This window comes from Ostrea edulis, chromosome 3 (assembly GCF_947568905.1).
Source record: "Ostrea edulis chromosome 3, xbOstEdul1.1, whole genome shotgun sequence".
Lineage (NCBI taxonomy): Eukaryota > Metazoa > Mollusca > Bivalvia > Ostreida > Ostreidae > Ostrea > Ostrea edulis.
The window spans coordinates 48,581,225-48,596,200 of NC_079166.1; the positions used below are offsets into that span (position 1 = coordinate 48,581,225).

Here is a 14,976-nt window from a genome sequence, read left to right on the forward strand (position 1 = left end):
CTCCACTTGCAGTATTTTTGTGAGTTTCTTTATAGTCAAATTTGCAAAGGTAAGCCCATTTCAATGTCTAAAACTGTCCTAATTTAGTTATAAGATTCCTAATTTTAGCCCTAAAATTAGTATAAATTTTTGTCAACAAGTGCTAAACAGCCTGGATAACGAACCTTCACTGCTACGCCACGCAGAGGTAGAAATCTGTAGCTGGTGGCGTCCGTATAGAGTAAAACAATCTCAGAGGTAGAAATCTGTAGCTGGTGGCGTCCGTATAGAGTAAAACAATCTCAGAGGTAGAAATCTGTAGCTGGTGGCGTCTTTATAGAGTAAAACATCAGTCATCGACTTTATTGTTGCATTAGCAAAACTCGAAGTGCAACCGAGATGTGTCTCAATTTTCTCATTATCAGTTAATACGTATAAACGTATATCGTAGAATAATGACCACGGCATTCCTTTGACCTTTGCAATAACCGTGGTAAAATAGTTGGTTTTGATCTAATTACAAGAAATATACAGTAGAAAATGTAGCTTGCCAGGGTAAATTTTGAGGACTACCTACACTTGGTTAAATTTAAAACTGATCAGATAACTTAATAACCCTTACAGATAAAAAAAAAAAAAATGGATTAAGACAAAATGAAAAGGACTAAATAATGACTTTGAAATGCATACACAATATTTTCATAAACTTGAAATATATGCATGTAGGTTGTATTCTTCAAAAACCTCGTGTTGGGAGTCACATTTTCTTCATGAAGCTTTATTGAGTAGTAATAAAGTGGTAGATATTCATCTCAATCCAACATTGAACAGGTTCTAGGTATACGCGGGATTCCTTATAAATGTGTATATAATACAATATAAAAAGCTAGGGGAACGCCCAGCATAAATTAAACTTTCTCTGTTGTGGAAAACCTGGGAGATATTAAAATCATGCTGATAGATATCATTGATAAATTCACTGTTTAAATACGTTGTAAATGCTTCGGCGCACTTTGAATGTCGGCGTGTATTTGCTTTACACATTGCAATATGTCACAGGTAAACATGAATATTTTTCTACATATAAAAAATGCTGATATGATAACGAATATATTCTCCCTTTATTTTTATTCTATGTATATTTAAGTACAACTTTTTGCAAATGCGAAAGACTTATTTTTTACTAATCTGTTTTATTTGATTTCAAGTCTTTTCTTCATATTTCGAGTCTTTTGCTGGCCAAAATTTTGTTTACCTTGTCGTTAAGTTTGATGAATGCAGTATAGAGCGCAGATTTAATGATCGAATGCAATCGATTAAAAGATGTGATTTTCCATCAATGTACTATGAAATCTTATTTATAAACTACCATTTGTATTTTACATGCAAAATTTGAAGGACGTCTGAATAAATTTTCAGATTTTTTCCACATGATTACTAGTATGTGTTTTCGGAGACGACAATTGAAGGAATTTTGTTTGTTGGGAATTGCAGTGTGTCTTTGTATATACCTGTATGAGTGGACTGGTTCAAACCACGCAAGTAAAAAACGTGGATTAACAAGCATGAAAACAACATGCTTTTATAATGAATCTCAAGAGATTTTCAACACTTCCAAGTGGAATTTACCACCTGTGCCTAAGAATTCATTAAATAATGATACAATCGGACAGGTATCGTTTGAAGTTATCGAGTATTTCACAGTGCTTAACAGGACATTATGCCAAGATTTCGTGGTCTTAATTCTTACCCCCATCCACAACAGCGAACATGAAATGAAGAGCTATGTGGATCTTATCAAAAGTCTGGATTATCCGAGACACCTGTTATCTCTTTCCTTTGGAGAGGACGGCAGTCGGGACAATACACTAGCCAAAGCACGCATTGCTGCGGATGAAATAAAAGCAACTGGATTTCGCCGAGCAGACGTCTACCATCTCAACCTCACTGGTCGAACAGAGGACAGCTGGGGGTTTGAACATGCTCGTGGAAATCAACTTCAACGAAGAAGTCACCTAGCAAAAGCACGAAACCTGCTATTGAAGGAAGCGCTGAGGGACGAGGACTACGTTCTGTGGTTGGATTCTGACATGCGTACCGCTCCTTCAGACTTAATACAACAAATGATCCACGCAGACAAGGATGTAGTATCGGCCTCTTGTCTGTTCAAAGACGGTAGAGGGAAACTGCGTGTTTACGACAAAAATACATGGCGAGAAACGACCGAGTCTTTGCAGAAGCAAAAGGGACTTCCGAAAGGGCATCTTATAGTAGAGGGATATGGTCCATCGATGAGGATATACCTTCCACATTTACGAGGGGAGGGCAAGAGAATTGTTCCTATAGATGGTGTTGGTGGATGTAGTTTACTAATTAAAGCGGAGAGTCACCGGAAAGGACTTCATTTTCCTGAGAAATTGTTTGAAAGACACATTGAAACAGAGGGCCTAGCAAAAATGGCGAAATATATGGGATACAGTGTTTATGGACTACCGTTTGTAAACGTTTTCCATTCATAGATAGTATTTAAATTATTTCCAACTTTTCCCCATATGGATTAAGATATGTGTAATATTTTGCAGATTTTATCACCATGTGATATAAACAAGATACTAAGTTCTGACAGAACATCCGTACAACTCAAAGCGCATGCCCACGTAGTTGTTTGTGTTACTGGGCTGCTTATAAAAGTCTGCCACGTGGATTCTGACATATCGTGCATTAATGGGAGGTTCCAAGCTGTGTTGCTTGATCGAAGTCTGGTCTGTGTTACCATCAAAGTACTGAAATGTACAAAAACATTAATATATATTAGTAAATGTACTTGTTGGCCTAATTTTCAGCTATCCTTTATCCAGTTGCTTTTATTTCATTAGTATACAGGTGCGTATCAGTGTAGATGTCACATGGAGATTAGGTGTATGGCTGATAGCAGTATAAAAGTAAACAAACTAAGTTCAAGTATCAGAGGTTTAATTGACATAACACATTGTACCTTTTTCTGGCAGTTCTCCTGGTAGTCCATCCATTGGAGACCATCTGAGGAAAACTGTATCGTATAGTTAGTCACACGGACGTCACAACACGGGGCTCCCTTAAGAGAAATGAGAAGAATTGATTCGTGTTAAATCGTTGCATTTAATTTCATGTGATATTGTTGTTCTTATTTCAATTTTAGCTGATTATCTTCATTTAAACATTTTATGTGGAATATATCTATATAGATAATGCTTTTTACGACCAATAATGATAACAAGAGTAGACAAAGAGCACAACAGGATATTAATCACAGAAACAGTATCCATTGTAGATTGTACATTTCCAGATATATAACACATATCTGTAAAAATTAAATGTTGGGCTACACTCTGGTACACGTACTTAATAAATAATCCGTGCACCTTGGTAAGTGATGATAAGCGTAAAGTATGGCGCGACAAATCAACATAAACTCAAGATATCTTTGATTATTTGAAAATATCATCAATTCAATTATTGCGCGCAATAATGGATTTGATGTGCGCTTTAATTTAATTCAGTTGATGAGAGCAATAATTGATTTGATCGTCATTTCAATTTATGAGCGCATCAGTGTGGTGCATGGAATTATTACTCATTATTCAGAGCTCGGTATAAATGATTTGATCATCTCTTTGATTTGATTAATTCAATTGAAGCGCTACGCGCATTGATGAAGTTTTTCGTTCAATTTTCCCTATGATTTCTTAACAGATAAATCCGATGACGATTTTACATGAATGAAAATTTTTCGAATGAGACGCAAAACAGCATACAAAGATAATTTTAAAAGGAATGATTCTGTTTTGTATAGATTGGGACATAGTATTAATATCCATTCTCAAACCCTCGATCTTTTAAGTACTTCCCACGTCCCCGCGTCTGATACCACAGAGAGTCCTTTAAATTGATTTTGATAAAGTTTAGAAAATAAAATCTACCTGAGTAGCTATTTTAGTAACATGCTTCTTTTGACCCAGGTCCACCTGGATCCAGTCATGTGACCTTGACTTGTCATTGGTATACCATCCGGCCTGGCTGTTTATGCGCGCGCCGGCGGTATTGTAGTTTGTGTGGGTCTCGCTGGCAGTGATGGCGGAGTCAGGAATTGTCCCGTTCTCCATCCCAAGAGGAAAATCACAATCGCTAAAAATAGATAATGAAAATAAACAACAACAAAAAGAAAAAAAAAAACAACAACAAAAAACAACAAACAAACAGAACCATATTGGACTGGTTTCTTGATATCTTCAGGAATATATTCTCAAGATGTAAAGAAACTAGTCGAGTATACTCAATCGGTTTTGTGATATCATGCAAAATTATAAAATTCGCAATGAGTCGGCGGTAATAATTATTTAACTTGCAAGATAATTACGCATGTCGACGAAACTTGCATGTTGACGTAAATAAGTCGCATGCCTACATAATTATGTTACATTTTGCATGTACAATGTCAGATACTGGCATTGGTAAGGTGAAGATAACGAACAGTGACCTGTAATGAATACAAAATATAGAGTTGGGCAAACACGGACCCCTGGATATACCATAGGTGGGATCGGGTGTCTAGGAGGAGTAAGCATCTGCTGTCGACCGGTCACACCCGCCGTGAGCCCTATATCTTGACGCAAGTAAATTTACCAATATTAAAATCAGATTCTATAAAAACTTGCATGTCAACATAATTATCTTTCATGCAGGCATAATTAGTTGTATGTTGATTTACTTTTCTCGCATGTTGACATGAATTTGGAAATTTAAAGTATAATTAAAATGCAGCCGTTGATTGATTAGGTACCTGATTAGGGGTCCGGCAGACTGGTTCTGTAGTTTCTGCACCTTTTGCTGTAATAATAAGATTTGTCTGTCGCGGTCTGCCAAGTTTAACGTCAACCTCTTGACAGCGTCGGCGGCGTACGTGTAAACTCTCTCTAAAAATGTGTTATTCTTTTTAAGTTCAGCCAGCTCCGCTAATGTGTGGTTGTCAGCTGTAATCAAAATCATACAATGTAAACATTAATCACCTTAATACTAATGATGAAACAGATATGATGGTAGTGCCTAAGAAAATACCTGACAAGAATGTCACAAACAAATGTTAAAAAGTGTATAATTTTTTTTTTTTTTTACTTCTTTGTTCTCTATTCCTTATGTCTTGAAAATACAAACAAAGCGACAACCGTGATTGTATATGAAACCCTTCAATATGGTCCAACTGCGTATAAATCAGATGAAAAAGTGAAGAACGGTGATAATTTCATAAATCCCGTAAAGCGTGGGGCAAACAGTAACATCATCTTTGTACACACCAGAGGTGAGGTTTTACGACACTATTCACTGACACCCTGAAATACCTTGACACTGTTTTCCAGGCTGTACGAGTTGCGGCGCCTGTTCGGTGGCGTTGGCCCCCTTCAGGTCGTTGATTTGTGATTGTAACAGCCCCAGTTTGTTCTGTACTCCTCCTAGTTCCACGACCAGACGGTGAACATCGTTCATACGGACCGCAATCTCTCCATGGAGAGATTTTCCAAGATCATAAACTCCACGAGTCAGGTTGTTCAGAAATTCTCGGTCATGACCCAACGTCGTGTAGACGTTCGAAATTTCCCGGCCAAAATTTTGGAACATGGCGGATGTATTGACCTTTAGTATCTCTGCGTCCCGTTGGATAGGCATCAATTTTTCAGTGAAGAAGCTGCGGAGTGTAAACAAATCTAGATTATGGTGGTAGGTCAGTTCTCTTATCTTGGAGTCGAAAACTTGGCTGTAATTCAGCGAACAGGCAAGTTTAGATGCACATTGTTCAGCACTGTACGAATTTGAAAATCCAAACTGGCCGTTATTAAGACCCAAGAGTGAATAGAGAATAAATACACGTGTAACAGTCTCCATATTCCTGTCGATTGTTCTGTAATACTGAGACCGTATAAAAAGGTAGAGGTCAAAAACTTTTTGTACAAAGGTTTAATCTCTCTAGATTTGCAGGTGTTTCCCGCCTTTAGAGATTAAATGCGCACGCAGTAATGATAAAAACCGATATCTGTAATGCTGGATCACACTTTAGATATATATCATTCCTCTTTTAGGACTGAAGTTATTTTTTCTCTCGTTATACCGGTATCTCACTGTTTGATAGATTGACTGTCCATGCGAGTGAAACAAAGTCTTTATTTCACGAAAAATAAAGTCAGAAAAAAATCTGTACCATACATTGACGTTGATATACATGTATGAAAAGGGTTTCAGTGGAGCCTCAAAAGAAATGCGACTTCTAATCCGCCCACCCCTGCAAACTGCTCTCTATCGTCTACAATATTTAGGTAGGTTAATGAAATGACAATTAAATTGAATACTGCTACCATGGTATCAAATTCAAAGTTCCATTACATGAAGTTTAAGGTAAAAATACTAGAGCATTGCTGAACTCTTTAGAAGAGTAACAAGTCAAACCATTTATTGCTGTATTGCATGTGTATTTCAAATTCACAATGTAACGTTTTAATTAGTTAGGGAAATGCATGTAACTGGACCTTGCATTTTTCATTATATAATTCAAGTAAATCTTCACTAAAAATTATTTTTCTGTAATCATTACGAAAATTTTACAAAGTGTCAACAGTTACAAACAATGTTATTGGTCCTTCAGTTTATACATACTGTATTAGTACAGAAACTGGTCAGATAATTCCTTTAGAAAGAAACATTAAAGAACGTGTGCATTACGCAACTTTAAATGCTGACTGTCCTGTACATATATATATATATATACAAGTTTGAGAGTAAATGAAACAAAATATTTACCAATTTATCAGATAAAAAACAATTTATATGGCTAATGATTAATGGGGGGAAAAACCCCAACAACTTTTAGCTGTCGATCTTAAAAATTGTTTTTTATTTTGATAATTTTACAGATAAGATTTTGTCATACTGTCATTTAATTGTTGTATTGCTGCATTCCGCTTCTTACCCTTGTAAAGCGCCTTAGAGTAATCTGTTTTATATATGGCACTATATAAATTTTATTATCATTATCAAGAATCAATAATGGTTCACTAGAGATTGTTTTTATGAAAAACAAATGTCTCCCCAGTTCCTCCAAATTGGAAGTGCTCCAAATGAATCTCCCTCCCCTTAACATACTGCATGATATGGAAGAGAAAGCATTAGCAGGAATATAGCCATTATGAACTCCGATAAGCCATATAGGATAATTGTTCACAAACTATTTTACACACTCCGTCCCTACGATCCACTATAACTTTAAGGATAACAATTGGATCCTCCTGTCCTTACAATATGCACATCTGCAAATGGCATTGAAGTATTGTACAAAATGTCAAGTCTATTGGATAAGCCATATAGGAGGAGTAGCGTTCACAAGGTAATTTAACATCCTCCACCCCTCTTGGGTCCACTAGAACTGTTAGGAAAATAATTGGATCTTCCTGTCCCGATAAAATGCACATCTAACAATGGCAATGAAGCATTGTACAAAGTTTGAAATCTATCTGATAAGCCATATAGGAGGAAAAGTGTTCACAAGCTATTTTACATCCTCCAACCCTCTTCGATCCACTATAACGTTAAGGAAAATAATTGGATCCTCCTGTCCCACCAATATGCAATGCACATGTTTAAAGCATTGTACAAAGTTTCAAATCTGATAAACTGTTGAATATGAATATTGGCAGTTATTTTTACAACATTATCAAGGATATGTACAGGAATTCTAAAGCATGTGTTAGAATCGGAGATAGTCTTACTGATCCATTTTTGATTAACCTTGGTGTAAGACAGGGGGACAAGTTAAGTCCCTCTCTGTTCAAAATCTTCATTAATGACTTTCCATTATATCTCGAAAAATGTATAGATACTGTATCACTTCAAAAAGAAAATTTAAATTGTTTAATGTATGCAGACGATATAGTAATAATGTCAACATCAGCAGAGGGTTTACAACAGAGAATAGATATTTTAGAAACATACTGTAATGATTGGTGTTTGAATGTCAATGTTAAGAAAACAAAAGTTATTGTCTTTAACAAGGCTGTGAGAATACTGCAGTGTAAATTTAAATTTCAGAACAAACATATTGAATGTACACCTTATTATAAATACTTGGGTACCTTTTTTTCTGCATCTGGCAGTTTTAGTACCGCTAAATCTGAACTATATAACACAGCCCTCAAAGGATTTTATAAATTGAAAAAAGACTTTTTATGTTTAGCACCAGGAATCAAAACAAGTACTCATCTCTTTGACCACACGATAAAACCAATTTTATTATATAATTCTGAAATATGGGGTGGATACATAGGTTCATGGAATAAATTAAAATCATCACCATTTGATCCAGCCAAACTTTTTAAATCACTTCACTGTGAGAAGCTTCATCATAAATATTCTAAATGTATTCTGGGTGTACATAAGAAAAGTACAAATTTTGCTGTACTATCAGAATTGGGGAGATTTCCTCTACATCATGATATTTTGAAATCAATCATTTGTTATTGGTACAGGCTTGAAAACCAAAATGAATTTAAACTACTTAAGGATGCTTATCTATGTAGTAAATCTTAACATTTAAACAGCAAACTGTCATGGTACTCACTAGTAGAAAAAGCTTTAGAATATATTAAAATTGGATATCCGTTAAGAGATTTTAGTCAGTATAGATTTAAGAAAATTGTAAAGAAATTACTCTGTGATAAATACACTGAAACCTGGTACAATAATCGAAATAAATTAATTGATGGGAAACTGTGCACTTATTTTAAGCTTAAGGAGCACTTTGGTTTTGAGAACTATCTTAATAAAATTAAAAATTTTGATATTAGACGATCTATTTGTAAGTTACGGATATCAGCTCATAAATTAATGATTGAAGTTGGTATAGAAAAAACAGTTAAAAATTTTACCAAACTCAATGATGAACAAAAATTCATTTACATACTATGTTCTGAAGAGCCATCCATTCTAAATATAACAGGAAAATTTATTTTGAACAATATATGACACTGTATTTGTATATAACTATGTGTTATGTAATCACTTCTTTCTTTACTTGTACATGTATATGTATATTATTTGTATGTATTTTCATGCTGCCCCTTGAGGGCCCTTGATTGGAAATAAAAAAATATAGTATATATATAGGAGGAGAAGTGTTCACAAGATTTTGTGACATAATAAGAAACGATGACATAGAGTTATATCCTCACAAGTCAGTGGTTATTAATTCGTTACCTTGCATTAACCCTTGACTCGTGAAGATGACGTTAGCCGCGTAAGAATCACACTAGTAACGTACGCATCACGTGTCACGTGCAAGTCAATCGTAATACAGTCTGATTAAAATCAGACCCCATACTCATTATCATATCGTTGGGGTCTGACAGGGAACGATATGATAATGAGTATGGGGTCTGATTTTAATCAGACTGAATCGTAATACGTCTTCTGTTGGCCTCAAGACAGTTGCACGATTAAATATTAGTTTCTCCTTTTTACATAATAATTAGATAAATCCGTTTTATCTTTTGGCATGTACTGAATAAAAAGTTGGTATAACCCTGCTTTTACCACGTTAAGATGTTAGTACAAGTTTTTCCACAATGTTGCGCAAGTTATCTCCCTATGAATACAGAGGGCGCGCAGCACATTGCGGTCCTCAATGGATGTAGAAAATTTACTAGGGGCGGATCCAGGAATTGCGGTTGGGGGGCATGTTTATGAGGCAGGGGTCTGGGGGCCGCCGTGAGGCCCCCAGCTCCTTGATTTTACAGGGCTTGAAATATGTCTCCTATGTAGTCAGTTTGACTATTTTCTGTCATTTTTAATAAGGTGAAATTAATCAAATGACTCAAAGTTTAAGGGTTTCTGAAAAATATGTAAGTTCTCCCAATAAAAGTAATTCAATAAATCAAACGATTTTGTCATTTATTTCTCCAAGAAAGGAAGAAATTATTGTTTCTTTTAAAGTTTACATTTTTCTAAACAAAAGACCACGATTTACCTAAAAGAAAATTTAGGGAAGGGGGGGGGGGCTTAAATCCACCACTCCATAACCTTTGAAAAGTGTAATCATCCATCTTTTATTGGAAGAACTTCGGTCACCAAGTGCTTTCTAGAGACATTCTGAGGGGTTTTTCAGGATATCAAATGAATCAAAAGCAAATGTAGATTGAGCATAGTTTACTCTGTAACATAACACATTCAGAGATTTAGTGGTTGATAGTTCTTTGAAATTCTGTGACATTTTAAGACTTGATTTCAATGGAGGAAATTTTATACCCCCGTATTAAAAAAGCTGTTGTTAGCCAAGCAACACTGGTATTAATCAATTACAAATATGAATTCTACTTTGTATTCTATAAAACTTTATTTGCATATATACCAAAAATTCTTAAACGTGAGTGTGTAAAATGTAGGCTGTTAGCGTATGCATATGGTTCTTTATTTTAAGATTACTTATAAATGTATAAACGTCAGTCCTCGTTCACTGTAATAATCACGGGTTTCTATTTTACATAACTATAATTTATTTATATAGAATTTTTGCGTTATAACGCAAAAGTTAATTCGCGAAAGTTTCGCGTTATAACGTGAAAGTTACGCGTTAACTTGCGAAACTTTCGCGTTATATCGCGAAAGTTACGCGTTAAATCACAAAAGTTTCGCGTTAATTCGCGAAAGTTTTGCGTTACAACGCGAAAGTTACGTGTTAATTCGCAAAAGTTACGAGTTAATTCACAGAACTTACAAAAGTTTCGCGTTAATTCGCGAAAGTTACACATTATATCGCGAAATTTACGCGTTAATACACGAAAGTTTCATGCTATAACGCGAAAATATCTGTTTTATTCAGCTATGAAAATGAGCTCAATGGGCTTTCGTACTTAATTAATACATGAATTGTGTGTCTACTTTTATTAATATGTGCATATAGACTTTTACAAAAATTGTGAAATTGATAACCCCTGTATCAAGGCTTCACACTCTGGGTGGGAAAACAGATCACATATTGAAATGTATTGCATCTGTACATCTAGAACAGAAACTCGGATATATACACATATAGTAATATTTACATTCACCGTCACATGGCATGGCAAATGAATTACTGACCTGCTCTGAAAAGAAATAGAAAAACTCAGAAATACATGTACTAGTAATTATTATCCTTTAACATAATTCTGTTTGAGTAATTTTCATGGAAGTTTTAACTTTGATAAATAATTCATATTTGATAAAAAACAGCCTATCCACCTGTAACTCAAGATCAGTAAGTTCTTCATAACTTGAAATGATTTTATTATAGCCTTTGTAGTATTAAAAAGACTATCTGTGTATCTTGACAATAAATCACACGGGTATTTTAAAAATTATAAAAGAGAAGTCCACCTCCCCTCTCTCCACTGAGATGTCCACCTTCCATCCTCTCTCTCCACTTCCTTTCAGAAGTCCACCTCACCTCCCCTCTCTCCACTTCCTTTCAGAAGTCCACCTCCCCTCCCTCCACTGGGAAGTTCACCTCCCCTCTCTCCACTTTCTTTCACTTTGTGGGTTCTTTTGCTACTTGACAATTTATGATCATGCATGTGATCATAGGACCCACAAAATAAGCCCCCCCCCCCCCCCCCCCCTTTATGTGGATTCCAAATTCTGTAAACTTCACACTTTTTTATGGATTCTCCACAATGTGAAGTATTTGTAAAAAAAAAGATCTCTAATAGGAAGAATTGATCAATGCATTTATTACTACAAACCAAAATTTGACTGTTCTCATAAATCATGATTGGTCTTGTATCTCTTATATGCTTAGCATACACTATGTAAACAGTAGAATCACACACCTCAAAAACAACCAATCTCCCAAAGTTCACAACCTCGGTACATGAATATAATTATCTACAATCAAAGATCTACGATAATGTAAAGATTTACACACAGGTCCCTACATTATAATTACAGACATAATTGGGTGAGCTAAAAACAATTACAGCAATGGACAGAAAAATAAACTCTAGCATCCTGCCTTATAGTCATAGCAACATTACTGAGAATACAGAATAAACTACATTTCTATCATAAAACAAAAATTACAAATTCTAAGGCACTTTAAATCTTACTCACTAATAAACTTTTCTTCTGTGTCTGTACAATTAATGTAATTTCAAGCCTTTGCATACAGCTTTAGAAAAATTTAAACAAATAAATTCCATTTGATTAACATTATTTCTCATCTGCTTTGTAATCTTATCTAGGACTATTTTTTTAACTGACCTTTCACTCCAAACTACTTAATTTTAAGAATCCCGACTCCCAAGAATGTAACTCTTGTCCTTCCTTTCTTTAAATTCACTAGGGACACAAGTCTTGCAAGTTCAAAACATTACCAAATAAGAATTAATGAAAAATAATATTCTGTGTTGAGGAACAACTATATACTGAGACGGTAATGTTTTCCATTGCTATTGAAATCATTATTTAATCTATGAAAAGTATTCAAGAAATGCCATGCCTTCGACCAAATCCTCCTGTGGTAAATTTGACCTCTTACTTCGACATGACCTTGATCTATATCTGACATATAACGTTGAACATGACTAATCAACTAAAGCAATATGAATTGTCTTTTTTTTAATTAAAAGTTCTGAACAGGATGACAGAACAGTTAACATCCTAATATTTTGATATCAAAAGCTAAATAAAATTTACATTATCTTTATATAAATTATTACTTACATCTATAGAAACATTTATAAATTTATTCAAAATATTCAAAAGAAAGTGAACTAATCAAGGAATCTAATTCTAATATCTTGTGGTATGTAATTTTCTACATTGACATAAAATAATACATATTACTGTATAACTACGGCAAACTACCGACTAATGAGATAATGGGAAAAATGAGTCACTGTGTAAAAATAAAATATTGAGCATATCTAAAATGATGAATAATATCCTAATGTATCATGATTATGCTATTAATACACTAACGGTAACAACACATTCACAAACATGTCAAATTATTGTAACACTCTGTAGAATCAAACATACGTCAAATTATTGTAACACTCTGTAGCATCAATACTACAGCTAAACAGGCAAATATCAAGCCAATGTAAAAAACAAATATCAATTGCATAACAATACTAAAATATTTGTAAAAAAAAAAAAAACACAACCAAATATCCATGCTACATGTATCTAATCTCTGCGAAATAAATGAGCTCTATATGTTGTATATTGTGTTTACAAATTGACAGGCACAAGCACCTTTGTATATAATATACATATTGTATTACTTAACATTTATATCACCTGTCTAGGCCTTAAACATTTAATAAACCTATCAGTGATAACAATAAGGATAAAGCAATCAAGTACCAAAAAATCAATATACATTGCATAATCTTTCTAATTAAAGCACGCACATACTGTAAACCAACTCTCATTCGCGTGCGAGAAAATTTTGTAAGATTCGCAAGGATCTCACCGTCGTGAATATTTCTCGTTGTGAATCAGTCCTTAAATGTCTGTCTTAGGCTCGAAAAAGGCTCACTCGCGAAAATTACTCGCTGTGAACCAGTTTACCACCGGTGAATCACAAATGAAGTAGCCACGTATAGAAGTGGGTTTACAGTATTCAAAGGGGCTTTTTAAACTGATGATTTCAGTTTACAGGTACATAAAGATGCGAGTTGAAGTTTTCAAAGCAATATACCTATTTATTTTTAAAATTGGGATTGTATCTTATTATTTGTAATTAGCAGGTTTTGCATTTATTCTCTAATCTTGAACAGATTTTTCAAAAATCTATGCAAATCACATTAAAAAAAAATATGAATCTGAAAGCCAAGCTTGTCCTAGGATAATTTTTTTGTTCTCATTTCTTAGCTTTCAGGGAATAAAGCTGTATATATTCTGTATTACAAGTGTTGAACTCATTTCACTTTTATTGCTCATATTCTCATCAATAAATAGTCAATTTCACCATGCAATCATTAATCAAAACACATACACGCGTAACCCGCTGGAAACAGATCAATTTGCCCCTTGTTGGCCTGCTTTCTGTTTCTTTAGTTCCTCCTGCCTCTTTTTGATGAGTTCATTTAACTTGGTTCTGACAATGTTGAGGTGGTTAATGATGTACTGTTCTGTGGGTGCCATGTTGTGAACCTTGGTGAGACATTTCTCCGCGCGGATCAGATCGCCACGCTCCACGTGCACCACACACAGGTTGTGGTGAGCCTGGACATTATTGGGTTCCAGTTCCACCACACGGGCAAAGTTTTTCTCTGCCTCATCGAGCTTTTTTAGGGCATTAACATTGATGTCTCCCATCAGTAGCAGAGCTTTGGTGTGCTCTGGATAATTCTGAAAGAAGATGCATGGTGTGTATCAGAGAGATGACACTATCTCAATAAAACAACTCGTTCATCATAAATACCGCACTGCATCCATTTTGATTAATTTCTGAAGAATTATAAAAACTTCATAAAGTTTAAAGATGTCTTTGTTTTGTGAAGGAAAAGAGTAATTTCAGTTAATCAATATATATTTTCATATTATGCAGGTGCTCACTATAAACAAGCCAGATGTACATGTAAACAAGTTTGACCATACTCGTGTAACTATGGAGAGTATGTTAAAAAATCCAGACATTTCAGCTTGTGAATTTCTCAGATTGTGCTATAATGGGGCTATGGTCCTTGAATATGTGCCTCTCAGATATAAATAACCAATACCATATCAACTAAATTAGTTCAAGATGAAAAGTTTACAGTTCCAAAGAGACAAATGTAAAATATGAAGTAACTAGATGTGTCAGTATGACATGAATGTGTACTAACATAGCCTTGTTGTTATGGAGAAGATTTGTAATATTAGATTTTTCCCCCCTATATTCAAGTATTATGCAAAATTTGATCCATACCCTGATTTTAACCCACCCTAACCCAT

At 34.7% G+C, this 14,976-nt stretch overlaps 3 protein-coding genes across 3 annotated transcripts in view; 1 reads left to right on the forward strand and 2 right to left on the reverse strand.

Annotated features, from left to right (window-relative positions):
• Nucleotides 1–467: 467 nt before the first annotated feature.
• Nucleotides 468–3,950, forward strand: LOC125677231 (uncharacterized). Its single transcript, XM_056158048.1, has 2 exons — nucleotides 468–1,038; nucleotides 1,399–3,950. The coding sequence occupies exons 1-2, from the start codon at nucleotides 978–980 to the stop codon at nucleotides 2,496–2,498; spliced, it is 1,161 nt and encodes a 386-aa protein (XP_056014023.1). The 5' UTR covers nucleotides 468–977; the 3' UTR covers nucleotides 2,499–3,950.
• On the reverse strand, nucleotides 2,549–5,977 carry LOC125677230 (uncharacterized). Its single transcript, XM_048915233.2, has 5 exons — nucleotides 5,355–5,977; nucleotides 4,799–4,988; nucleotides 3,939–4,143; nucleotides 2,975–3,073; nucleotides 2,549–2,762 (listed from the first exon to the last, which is right to left on the reverse strand). Exons 1-5 carry the CDS (start codon nucleotides 5,893–5,895, stop codon nucleotides 2,592–2,594), a joined length of 1,206 nt encoding a protein of 401 aa, XP_048771190.2. The 5' UTR covers nucleotides 5,896–5,977; the 3' UTR covers nucleotides 2,549–2,591.
• A 5,768-nt stretch (nucleotides 5,978–11,745) lies between these two features.
• Nucleotides 11,746–14,976, reverse strand: part of LOC125675207 (protein O-mannosyl-transferase TMTC3-like) — a 33,855-nt gene continuing 30,624 nt past the window's right edge. The window contains exon 20 of the mRNA XM_056158049.1: nucleotides 11,746–14,391. Within this exon, the coding sequence (XP_056014024.1) occupies nucleotides 14,059–14,391 (333 nt within the window). The 3' untranslated portion in view covers nucleotides 11,746–14,058. The remainder of the gene's footprint in view (nucleotides 14,392–14,976) is intronic.

What these genes read in the sequence shown, in the direction of transcription:
- LOC125677231 (XM_056158048.1), top strand. Translation starts at nt 978, where the DNA reads ATGCTTCGGCGCACTTTGAATGTCGGCGTGTATTTGCTTTACACATTG. An exon ending in CACATTGCAATATGTCACAG is followed by an intron (nt 1,039 to 1,398) that starts GTAAACATGAAT and finishes ATAAATTTTCAG; the next exon opens with ATTTTTTCCACATGATTACT.
- LOC125677230 (XM_048915233.2), bottom strand. Translation starts at nt 5,895, where the DNA reads ATGGAGACTGTTACACGTGTATTTATTCTCTATTCACTCTTGGGTCTT. An exon ending in TTACTAAAATAGCTACTCAG is followed by an intron (nt 3,074 to 3,938) that starts GTAGATTTTATT and finishes ATTTCTCTTAAG; the next exon opens with GGAGCCCCGTGTTGTGACGT. An exon ending in AGGAGAACTGCCAGAAAAAG is followed by an intron (nt 2,763 to 2,974) that starts GTACAATGTGTT and finishes TGTACATTTCAG; the next exon opens with TACTTTGATGGTAACACAGA.